General features: G+C 38.2%; 1 protein-coding gene across 1 annotated transcript; it reads left to right on the top strand.

Moving 5' to 3' along the window:
- The first annotated feature begins 198 nt into the window (after positions 1 to 198).
- On the top strand, positions 199 to 10,792 carry LOC132188824 (uncharacterized CRM domain-containing protein At3g25440, chloroplastic). The gene is made up of 4 exons (XM_059603385.1): positions 199 to 301; positions 569 to 902; positions 2,100 to 2,501; positions 10,112 to 10,792. Exons 1-4 carry the CDS (start codon positions 222 to 224, stop codon positions 10,577 to 10,579), a joined length of 1,284 nt encoding a protein of 427 aa, XP_059459368.1. The 5' UTR covers positions 199 to 221; the 3' UTR covers positions 10,580 to 10,792.
- Positions 10,793 to 12,108: the final 1,316 nt, after the last annotated feature.

Raw genomic sequence — 12,108 nt, 5'->3', positions numbered from 1 at the left:
GGTCCTCAAGAGTTGGTGACGTGCCGAAAAACTACTGGCTTTCCTACAAATTTAAAAGTCAATCTCTCTAGTCAAAACTAGTGTTTCTCCGCCGCGTGTCCCGTTGAGTGGACCTGGGCTCGTGGGATTATTGCTGGGACTTGTAACCCGCCCGGTCCACGACAAGCTGAACCGGTTTCATCGAATAAAGTTTTTTTCTCTGCGCGTGTACGTGTGGTGGCATGGCGAAGGCCTTGTTTCCAAACCTCCGTAGAGCTGCTTCCCTGCTCAGAATCTCATCTCCCAAGTCGTTTCTCGTCAGGTACTCTCTCTATCTATCTGTTTTGCTTCCTGGGCAATTTTCAAGATTTTTTTTTGTTTTTGTTTTTATGTTCCTTCTTCTTCTTCGTCTTCTTCTTCTTCCAACCGCCATTAAATTTGAACCCTTTAATAGTTGTGGGGAAATTAAGGTGGGAGATGGAGGAATCATAGTCCCCTTTGCCCCTTACTACACATTATGGTTTTCACTATTCTGCTTTAGGCTTTGCGGGTTCAGTCTGTCTTTCCTGCTGATTTGTGTCATTTCCAGGACAACTTTGGAAGCCCAAGAATCAATTTGTAGTGTAACCAGGCATTTTCTTCCACTCAAACAGGCAAGTCCTTCGTGGGTTTTCAGGAACTTGAGCCATGGTTCGGTGAACCTTGTGATATCACAAGGAAATCCCAGGTTTGAAACGCATGAGGAGGATCCTCCTCCGAAGCATAAATGGCTGACCAAGAAGAGGCTGAAGATGAAGAGGATGAGGGAAAAGCAGAAGAGAAATGCGGCCAATAAGAGGGACCCGCGTTGTCTAGGCGTCACGAGGAAGAAGAAGATGAGGTTTGCCAATGCTGAGGAGAGAATTAAGTACAAGCTTGAAAAGGTAATAGTGTAATCATTGATATAATGTTTTTGCTTTTTTTTGTTTTTATAATAATAATTTTGCTCAATTTAAGGTGTCTCGGTTGTTTATATTGAAGCCTGAATCATATGCTTGCAGTGTCAACATAATTCAGTTTTTAATTTTGAATTTCTCTGCAAGTTCTTCCTTTCTTTTCCTGATTTTATTTCTTACTAGTTCATGCTTTTGGGTTATATCCTTACCATATGACTTTGGGGAAAAGTGATAATCCTAGCTTCTAGGAAGAAATATAGTAGAACTTTTTCTCTGGCAAGTTTTGAAGGAGAGTGGGATAAAAAGTGTGCAGATTTAGGATATTACCGGCCAAGAAAAATTGTCTTTTTGAATTGGAATAGTCTAGTGTGTCCTCTTCTGTCCAGCAAGACATCCAAGATGTGCTTCTTGGACACCCTAGTTTTAACCATTTCGCCTGTATCCTTTTTAATTTGTTTGTTGGTTTGGATGTGCATTTGAGCAGTCTTAAACTCAAGTTCTAAAGTCAAGTGTGTATCTAAAGATGGTTTGTTTGCATGGATTTTTGGTATGGTTCATAGAAAGGTTGATTTCTTAGCCTAGAAAGGAACTTCATCCATGGATTTTTTTGGGAGAAATCTATCCTGTATTAGGATTTAGATGCTTATGCTAAGTCTTCTGTCTTTGTATTCTTTCTTTCCACTCTTTCTTGGTTTTTCCGTGGAAGATTATCCTCTTCCCCGTATCTGTACTATCTTCGTTCTTAATATTTTTTATTTCTTGTAATGGAGAATACAAAGGAAGAGTAGGGGAAATCGATGGGGAACTAGGTCAATTAGTTCAAGGAAATGATAATAATACCATCTTTTTTTCAAATGGCAAATTCCAGGAGAAGAGGTAATGCTTTCTCTTTTCATTGTGAATGCAAGAGATTGAAGATTAAGAAAAAAAAACAATTGTTTAGAAATTGCGAGAAACAATAACTAGGAATGAAAGATAAAGAAGATCTTCCTATGTCCATGGCGCCCTAAGCTTTTAATGATATCTTGATTACTTATAGAAAAAAAATGAAGAAGGAAATGAGTTTTATCAAACTTAAATGAGTTCTTATGATATGACTTGATTCTCGATATTCTTTTATGTTGCTAAAGCCTTATTCTTCCCATTGATATTAATGTTAGCTTTGGTTGATTATTTTCACTTCAGGCCAAGATTAAGGAAGCTTTGCTGATTGAAAGACTGAAGCGGTATGAAGTTCCTAAAGCTCAGGGTCCTGTGGTAAAACCCCATGACCTGACTGGTGAGGAGCGGTTTTATATTAAAAAAATGGGTCAGAAGAGGTCTAATTATGTACCGATTGGCAGAAGAGGAGTATTTGGAGGTGTTATTCTTAATATGCATATGCATTGGAAGAAACATGAAACTGTTAAGGTCATTTGTAAGCCTTGTAAACCTGGGCAAATACATGAGTATGCACATGAAATTGCTAGATTGAGTGGTGGGATCCCCATTCAGATTATGGGAGATGACACCATAATATTTTATCGAGGAAAGGACTATGTGCAGCCAAAAGTTATGTCACCTATAGATACGTTATCCAAGAAAAAGGTGTGTTTTCCAACTTCCAATCTTCTTGGATGTTTGATTTCTTTATTTTCTCAAGTATATGGTGTAGCACACTTTTAGCGGTCTTCCTTTGAGTTCCAATCCATGTGACCAGGAAACTCCACTGTAGCTATATCAAACGATACTTGTCATGCAACTATTATTACAAGCAATTTGGGGTTAATGGCACATTCTGCCACTCCAATCCAGAGAGCCATATATACTAGTATTTTGTTAAATTGTATATCTTTACTGTTCACATCCTTTTTGTTGTCTCATTGCCTTTGGGAACCTTTCTTTTATGTACAAAAGTGCACTCTCTCCTACTGCCATGGGTGTATGATAGTTATTTTGTATACATTACTTGAACCACACATGTGCATTGATTTATTAATCATGTGGAATCTAATAATAGAATGACATTTAGTTTTATTATGACTTTTTTAAGGCCCTTCAGTGGTTCTCAAAATGCTTTAAATTCTTAAGCAATGAGTTTTGTTGCCTATGCAGCCTTGGCAGAAATCCAGTTGGTTGCTCTGTAATGTTTTGTTATTGACTTTAGATATTATTACCGAGTGATCCTTTCATATTTTTACTTCTATTTAAAATTTAAATTGTGCATTCATTTTCCTTTAACACAACTATTTTCTAAGCACAGTGAGGTTTAAATAAATCTTCAGACTTTTTTTGAGAAGTAATGTTGTATATACCAAAAAGCGTAGAGGGACGCAACCCTAGTACATAGAACGTATACAAGAGAACGCCTAAGAAGAAGAAGTAAAAAGAGCAAGAAAATCAGGAAAGTTAATCACTAACAAAGCTAAATAAGCAGCTATCCAAGTGAACTGAGAGAAGAAAAAAAAAAGACTTAAGCTCCTCCAAAGACCTAGAGGTTTGTTTAGAAAAAACTTCAATTATTACTCTTATTCAAAAGAAACCTGGGACCATTGATATTAGAGGTTCAACTTATTAGCTTAGTGGGTGGTATACTTATCATCCCTGTTATGGTTGGTATACTTATCTTCCTCTTTCTCATTAAGAGTACGCTCTCTAATCTTCCAACTTACTTTTTGTCTCTGTTCCTGATTCCTATGAGTGTTACTAAAAGACTTGAGAAAGTTCAAAGAGACTTCTTATGGAGAGGGATGGGTGACGAGCCTAAGCTGCATCTTGTAAATTGGAATCAAGTCTATCGTCCCCTTCGGTACGGCGGGCTTGGCATTCGTAAGTTGCATCAGTTTAATCAAGCTCTACTGGGTAAATGGCTTTGAAGATATGCTAATGAGAGTGAGGCTCTATGGTATAAGGTTATCAAAGCTAAATATGAAGATCAGGAGGGTGGTTGGTGCACTAAGGAGGTTTCGGGTTCCCATGGTGTGGGCTTATGGAAGCACATTCGTCAAGGTTGGAATTTTTTTGCCAAAGGTATTCGTTATGAGGTGGGGGAGGGTTCAAAAGTTCGTTTTTGACAGGATATTTGGTGTGGGGATTCCTCTTTGAAGCATGATTTCCCGTCTTTGTTCAGCATAGCCAGACACAAAGAAGCTTGGGTGAAGGATAACTTGATTTGGAGGAATGGGTTGTCGAATGGAATGTCATTTTTGTGCGGTCAGTACAGGATTGGAAGATGGATTTGATTTCTTCTTTCTTTGACCGGTTGTACTCGTACAAGATATCCATAGGCTCTATGGATTGTATTCGATGGTCTTCGTCTAAGAAAGGCAATTTTGAGGTTAAGTCTCTCTTCAAGGCCTTGTCCAAATGTGACTATGAGGTGTTCCCTTGGAAGAGCATTTGGCGTACTAAGGTACCTTTGCGAGTGGCTTTCTTCGGGTGGACTGCGGCCTTAGGCAAAATTTTGACTCACGACACCTTGCGGAAGAGGAACCTAGTGGTAGTGAAATGGTGTTGTATGTGCAAGAAGAATGGAGAGTCGGTCGATCATCTTCTTCTCCATTGCGAGATCGCAAGTGTCCTTTGGCATACTATTTTTGATCAGTTTGGGCTGCTTTGGGTCATGCCTTGCAAGGTGAGGGGCTTGTTCGATTGCTGGTGGTCGAGAGGACGTTCTCGAAGCGCGGTAGTGTGGAAGATGATTCCTTTGTGTCTTATGTGGTGTATTTGGAATGAAAGGAATGCTAGATGCTTTGAGGACTCCACTAGGACTATAGAGGAATTGACTCATTTTTTCTTCTTTACTTTGTATTCCTAGACGGCCGCTTGGCTAGCTCCTATAGGGATTAGCTTCTCTGATTTCCTTTTTCATTTTTCTCCCTCTTAGGCGCTCTCTTTTATACTTCCCGTGTATGTGGGTTGCGCCCCTCTACGCTCTTTTATATTATATTTACTTATCAAAAAAAAAAAAAAGCTTAGTGGGTGGAGTGAACAAAATTGTTTTAAAAGTCCTAACTAACAGGTTGAAAATGGTAGTGGAGAAGATAATCTCCAACCCTTAGAATGCTTTCATCAGGGATAGGAAAATTCTAGATTCTATTCTCTTTGCCAATGAGTGCCTTGATAGCAAGATTAGATCTTGTGATCCAGGTGTGCTATGTAAGTTAGATATTGAAAAGGCTTGTGATCAGGTAAATTGGGATTTTTTATTGTATATGTTTAGGAGATGTGATTTTGGTTGAAATGATGTAATTGGATAGTGCATTGTCTCTCTTCGGTGTTCTGTTCTGTTTTGATGAACAGCACTATGATGGGTTTATTTAGTAGTTCCCATGATTTAAGATAGGGGTCCTTTTGTCTTCCTTTTAAGTGGGAATGATTTATGCTATGGTGAATGGGGATCTATTCTCAGGCTTTTCAATGGGATCCAGGAATGGTTGTGTCCTCAACATTTCCCACCTTTTGGCAGGATGTGTGGTGCAGAGAAGCGACTTTCAAGTCCCTTTTCCCATAACTCTAGTCTATAGCTCGAGACAAAGACGCTTTAGTGTCAGATTATATGGGCTATTCCGGCACTTATGTCCATTGGAGCCTAAATTTATTTAGGGTGGTCCAAGATTGGGAGCTTGATCCCCTTGTTGCATTGCTCGATCTTTTGCATTCTTCGAAAACCCTTCCAAGAGAAACAATTAAAATGTTGTGGTCTCCAGCTCGTAATCATAAGTTTAAAGTAAAGAGCTATTATAATATACTACGGCCTGGTGAGTCTTCCCTTTTTCCTTGGAAGAGTGTTTGGCAGGTGAAGGCTCCTCATATTGCTTTCTTCACTTGGATGGAGAACATAGGAAGTGGGATCTTGCCCTTGTTAATTGGTGTTGTCTTTGCAAGAAGAGCGAAGAGACCGTAACCACCTCCTCATCCATTGCAGGTTTACTAGCGAGATATGGCATTTGCTTCTCACCTTATTTGGAGTCTCATGGTTAATGCCTAACAATGTAGTGGAGCTACTTTATTGTTGGAAGATGCAAGGGAGGGGACTATCCAAAGAGGCCATATGGAAAGCCATCCCTACTTGACTAATGTGGCATGTGGAGCATTTGGACAAAAAAAATCGGCTTCTTTTCGAGGACCGCGAGTCTAATGTGCTTCGAGTACCCTTTTAGATTGGGTTGTAACTTTTGTTCCTAATTTCTCTTCCTCTAATCTTGTAGATCTTGTTAACCTTTTAGATTTTTGAACCCAATAGGGTGGTTACTTCTCTTGTATACTTTTGATGTTCGTGAGATTTTCTCCTCCTTGTATACTTCTCTTGCATTGTTTGTTCCTATGCTTTGAAGCAGTTTTAGGGTTGACGATTAATCTGGTTAAATCAGGGTTGGTCCCCGTTGGCAATGTCAACAATGTGGAAGATTTGGCTAGCATTTTGGGTTGTAGGGTCTCTTCTCTGCCAATGAAATATCTAGGCCTTTCGTTGGGAGCTTTGTTTAAGGTCAAATCTATATGGGATGAAATTATTGAGAAGATAGAGCATCTTTTGGAAGGATGGAAGATGATATATTTGTCAAAGGGTGGGAGTGTGACCTTGATCAAAAGTACTTTATCTAACTTGCCTGCTTACTTAACGTCTCTTTTTCCCCTCTCGGTTAATGTTGCCAAGTGCGTACAAAAGTTGCAATGAGACTTTTTGCGGGATGGTATTGGTGATGAGTTCAAATTTCATTTGGTTAGCTAACCTAAAGTGTGTTCTCCGATCTTTGAATATGGAAGCGCGTGGGGTGGATGGTGTTCTAATGAGGTTCATGGGTGGATGAGGTGGGGCTATGGAAGAATATCAGAAAGGGTTGGGGAGAGTTTTTTAGTCATACTATATTTGAACATCATGATGGCTTTAGGATTAGATTCTAGTATGACATGTCGTGTGGGGATCATGCCCTCAAGGCAACTTTTTCTGACTTGGTTAGTTTGGCACGTTTTAAAGATACTTCAATGGCATATCTTTTGGAGTTTTCAAGTGACTCTCATCAATGGAATATTAGCTTTCTTAGAACAGCTCACGACTAGGAGCTAGAATTCTTTACTTTGTTCTGCAATTTGTTGTACTCCTTCTGATTGAGACGGGGTGGCAAAGACAACTTTTGTTGGGTACCTTCCAAGAGAGGGCTTTATTATTTTATGTTAAATCATACTACAATATCCTTGCTCTCCACGAGAGCACTCCTTTCTCTGGGAGAAGTATTTGGCGGAATAAGGCTCTCTTGAGAGTTGTTTTCTTTGCTTGGTCCAGCTATCTTAGGGAAGATTCTAACCGTGGATAATCTTAGAAAACAACATATCATTGTGGTTGATTGGCATTACTTGTGTAAGAAGCGTGGGGAGTTAGTTGAGCACCTTTTACTTCATTGTGAGATGGCTAATGCCCTATGGAATTCCATCTTCAGCCTTGTAGGGTTGGCATAGGTTATGCCTCATCAAGTGGTAAATCTTTTTGCTTGCTAGAAAGGGTTTTTTGGTATGGTTCCATCTTGCTGTATGTGGTGTCTTTGGAGGGAGACAAATTATCGGAGTTTCGAAGACCGTAATAGACGGTAGCAGATCTAAAGGATTTTATCTTTTAAGACTCTTTATCACTGGACAACTGCCTTTGACTAAAATATTTCTAGCTTGCATGTTTTTCTTAATATTTTTGCTTCTGCTAGATAAGTGTTTCATTTGTTTACTTCTTGTATACTTGAGTTGCACCTTTTGCTTTTTAATTGTTAAAGTATTGATTAAGTGATTAAATTTACATCTTCTTATGAGCTTAAGTTTTTGGGACAATTGGTGATTTAACATGGTATCAGAGTCAAAGGTCTTGGGATCGAACCTTGACTCTGTCAATTTACCTCCTATTTTCAATTAAATATTTCATGTGTTAGGCCTCACATATTAAAAGAAAATTTGAGCCCACACGTGAGGGGGGGTGTTAAAGTATTGATTAAGTGATTAAATTTACCTCTTCTTATGAGCTTAAGCTTTTGGGACAACTGGTGATTTAATATTAATAAATTTTATTTACTTATTAAAAAAGAAAGAGTTCTCTAGAATGCTCATGGAATTTCTCCAGTTAAGTTCAAGCTCCACTATGGATTAGCTTTCCAGGGATAGTATACTTGCAAATTAAGGAAAACATTTCAGGAAGATGCTAGGAAGACCAGCAAAGTGTAGTTACATAAGGATGGTTTTCTCTTAAGGTTGGGGTCAAAGCAGTTTTAACTTCATAGGCATTCCTTGGAATGCTGTACAATTCAGATGGCACATTATTGAGTGTGCAGCAGTGAAGTCACTTAAAACAGTATATTCACTGTAACCTTCACACCTCTCTGCTGGTAATAAAGTCAGTACTTTCTTTTTATCAGTCTGTCAGTACTTTCTTGGTATCAGTTTGTCATGGTTTGCAACTTGTATATAAGCTGCCTTTCAAGGCATTGCTTCTAGGATCAGCTTTTTAAAGAGGTTTCTAGAGCTTGGATTTGTCAAACTGTTCAAACTAGGCTGTTTGTTCAAATGGATGTGGTAGACAATAAGATGCCTCTGATTTTTAGCTAATTTTGGGCATGAATTAAGAGGTTAACTTTATCGGATTCCCTTGTTCTTATACATTATTTACTCTTTAGATGTCTATACTGTTGCTTAAAGGGCCTGTTATGCCTCCAAAATATATAGTCTATCCTTAAGTCAGTTGTCTTCTCTGTTTACAGTTCCCACAACAGTTTTTGATGCTTAGCGTGTGAAACCATGACCTTTGGAGATGATTTATAATGGATGCTTTTCCAAGTATGGCAAGAGGCTAAAAATCTGCGCTATGAATGTTTATCAAAACATTGTTGTATCTTATTCATTCTCTGGGAGCATCTAAGGCGTGTTTTTGGATGACGTTCACATGGTGTGAGAAAAGGCATTGATGTCATTGCTGCCTTAAGGCATGCATGTTGGAAGCTCTTCCTCCACCCCTCTTTACCAAAAAAGAAAAGAAAAAGAAGTGTTTACATATATTTAAACAACCTAAGTGACAAAATTAGTTGTACAGTTTTGGTCCCCTTGGGGCAAACTTTCTTGATCTGTCCCTGGTGTGAACCAAGGTTGGTGAGCCTTTTGGTTAGTGTTTTACCTTCCACCATCCTGATAAACATGGAATCTTCCTAACCATGGAGTTGTGTGACCAACCCTCTAACGCTAAATGCGCATGTTTAGATCTTCATCCACATGTATGGAATTTCAGCTCTTACGAGCAATAGATGTTTGATGCTGAAGTTGGTGGAACAGCCCAACCGCGTGACATTTTCTTGACCCCATTTTTCAATCTTGCAGCCCAATAGCTTAGTGGAGTTGGTGAACACTAACGTGCAAAATGAGCTCTCTAAACTGGAAAGTAGCATGCAAAATGAGCTATCTAAAATATTAAATCAATGGAAGTCAGTATTCATGATAAGGTAATATGACCCTCACAAAAATCTATTATGATGCTAGAGATCTGTATATACAAGGATAAGAAATCTGCCAAATCTAATTAAGATGGACTGGCTGATTCTGGGGCCTTCAGAGAAAGCCATTTGAGTGATCTGTTCACTATCACGCGATTTCATTATCCATTGCAAAATGATTGATCTAATGGTTCCCTTGCATTAGAACTTTCAGGATCAGTAAATCAGGTGGTGGCCACCAATCAATTCCTGCTGTAAGATGAGGTCCAGTATAGACCTAGATTTGAAACTACAGTAAATATTAAATCGAATCTCTTCACCCTATACTGAGTCGTCAGCTATACAACTACCATACAACTGGGATTACGCAAAGGTGAAAATCAGTTCTGTTTTATTTTTTACAAGTGCTGATTTAATGGCTAATTTTTCACTGCCACATCATTAACTTGTATGACAGTCTACTAAATAGATTTACTCTTAATATTATCTCTAAAGACACCCCATATATTGGAAGAACTTGTGAATTGGGGATGGAGGTTAGTATTAAGCTTTTAACTTCTGGTTGACTTGATTTTTCCTTCACTGGCTATTTATTAGGCTCTATCTCACTTCTTGTTGATGGTTTAGTTTTATCTTTTCTACTCCCAAGTTTTTTCTTGTTAATTGTTTGTGTTAGTGAAGTGCTTTTGTTATTAAGCTGTAAAAATTTATGGTTGATCTTAGATAAAGCCGATTAATTCTGTTTTCTCCGGTTTTCAGGCATTGGAAAAATCCAAGTATGAGCAATCACTTGAAACCGTAAGGCACTTCATTGCTATTGCTGAGAAGGAATTAGAACTCTATTACAGGCACATGGCCCTTTATGGTGACCCAAATGATAGAAATCCCATTTCCATGTTGGACAGTCCAAGTAAAGACTCCAAGGAATCAGGGAAACTGGAAAAGAAAAGCCTTGATTCAAGCAGTGGTTGCTTTCACACAGGTCTTTCAGATTTGGAAGCTGATTCTGCAGAGATATCAGAAACTGAAGATAATGTTGAAGATGATGACTTATCTATAAATGAATCAGATTCTGAAGATGACAGCATATGTATTTCTGATGGTGAGGAAAGAGAAGAAAGATCTTCTATGATAGAAGGGAGGTCCAACACATCAATGTTTAAAAATAAGTATGATTCTGACTATAAAGATTTTTTAAAAGAACATATTATAGATGTAAAGAGATAATCTAGATTCCATATGCTTCTATCTCTTGTTAAGTAAGCTGAGGCTGTGAGGCACTCTTGGTTTGATAAGCATCTAAATGATTTTGTTTAGATAGTTTTGGGAAAGATGCCGAGTAAAGTCTCTTTCCATTTACATCTATGTGGGGTTTTAGGAAAAGATGGCTAAGAGATACTGTTATAGAAAGAGATTTTTCCATCTCACCATTTCAACTCAGATTGGAGTTGTTCAGCAAAATAGCATCTGCATGGGAATGGGCAAGTGAATTACTTGATTCTTTTCTTCATTACAAACCCTGCAAGTCACATCTTCCACCACTACCTTACACTTTCCAAATGGAGGGCCTAAGAAGGATTGAAATTCACAACAATTACTTGCTTGAATTGCTAGCAATTTGAACAAGTAATATGAGAGAATATGAGACTCGCGTGTCCAAATAAGTGGCTTAATGGCCTAAAATTTATTTGGATGGTTGAGTCTCATATGGAACATCTCACATTACTTGTCTAAATTACTAGTAATTTGATCAAATAATTGTCGTAGATCCTTATCCCGTAAGAAGATTGTACCTTATACATCCCCACAAAAAAAGTTGGCTTAACTAGCTTGTCTGTCCTAGTCCCCTCCCTACCCTTTTCTTTTTATGAGCTAAGATTCCTTGGAGCATCAAACCCCTCCACTTTATTCTATAAACTCTATTTAATGTAACAGTACCAAATATTCTCTCTGACCTGACCACCCTAAAAGAATTTGCCTAAAACTTTGTTCGTTTTCGTCTCTAACCATCCAACCATCAAGACTTCAATTTTCGGAGAACCATAGATTCTCCAAAGTACTTTTCTCTATCGTGCAATCAATAGTTGGACAACATCACAACACTTATGTTGATGTTATGTTAAATCTTTTCAGAAGTGAAATATTCTCAACTTTATAAACTTTTTTTTTTTATAAAATTTGATTAGTAAGTATTACAAATCATAAAAAAAGTACATCAAGGATCTTGCCGATTGTTTTATGTTGTTAACATTTGGTGTTCTTTTTTTTTTTTCTAGTTATTTTTATGGTGTTGAAAAGGCATAGATTGAGGAGTGTTTTAATGTGCAATTGATAATTGCAAATTTGCAATGGACTATTTTTAAAAGGAAAAATATGTATTTCAATGAGGCCACTAGTTGTGCATGCTCTGCGTGCTCAAATACAAGCCAAGGGTAGCACAGAGGTCTAGGATTTTCAGCTTTTTGCTACATTAGCTATGGACTTGATGTGGCTTTCATAGCTCTTCCAATTTAGATGTGCCTTCACTTTTAAAACAGTGTGGGCACACTGTAAATGCTCATAAAGATGCTTGTGATAACTCCGGCCCTGAGAGAGTTGTTTAGTAAGGGTATCAATTCGGTTCGATTTTTCGGTGTTTTACCAAAATCAGGGACCGGAACCGGGGTACCCGGTTTTTGGTTTTGGAAAACCGAGACCCCGGTTAACCAGGGTCCTGGTTACCGGCCGGTCCAGTAACCGGTTTTTATATATACTAG

This window comes from Corylus avellana, chromosome ca1, assembly GCF_901000735.1.
Source record: "Corylus avellana chromosome ca1, CavTom2PMs-1.0".
In the NCBI taxonomy this organism is placed as follows: Eukaryota; Viridiplantae; Streptophyta; class Magnoliopsida; order Fagales; family Betulaceae; genus Corylus; species Corylus avellana.
The sequence above is the reverse complement of the archived record's forward strand: the minus strand, read 5'-3'. Positions and strand labels throughout refer to the sequence as shown.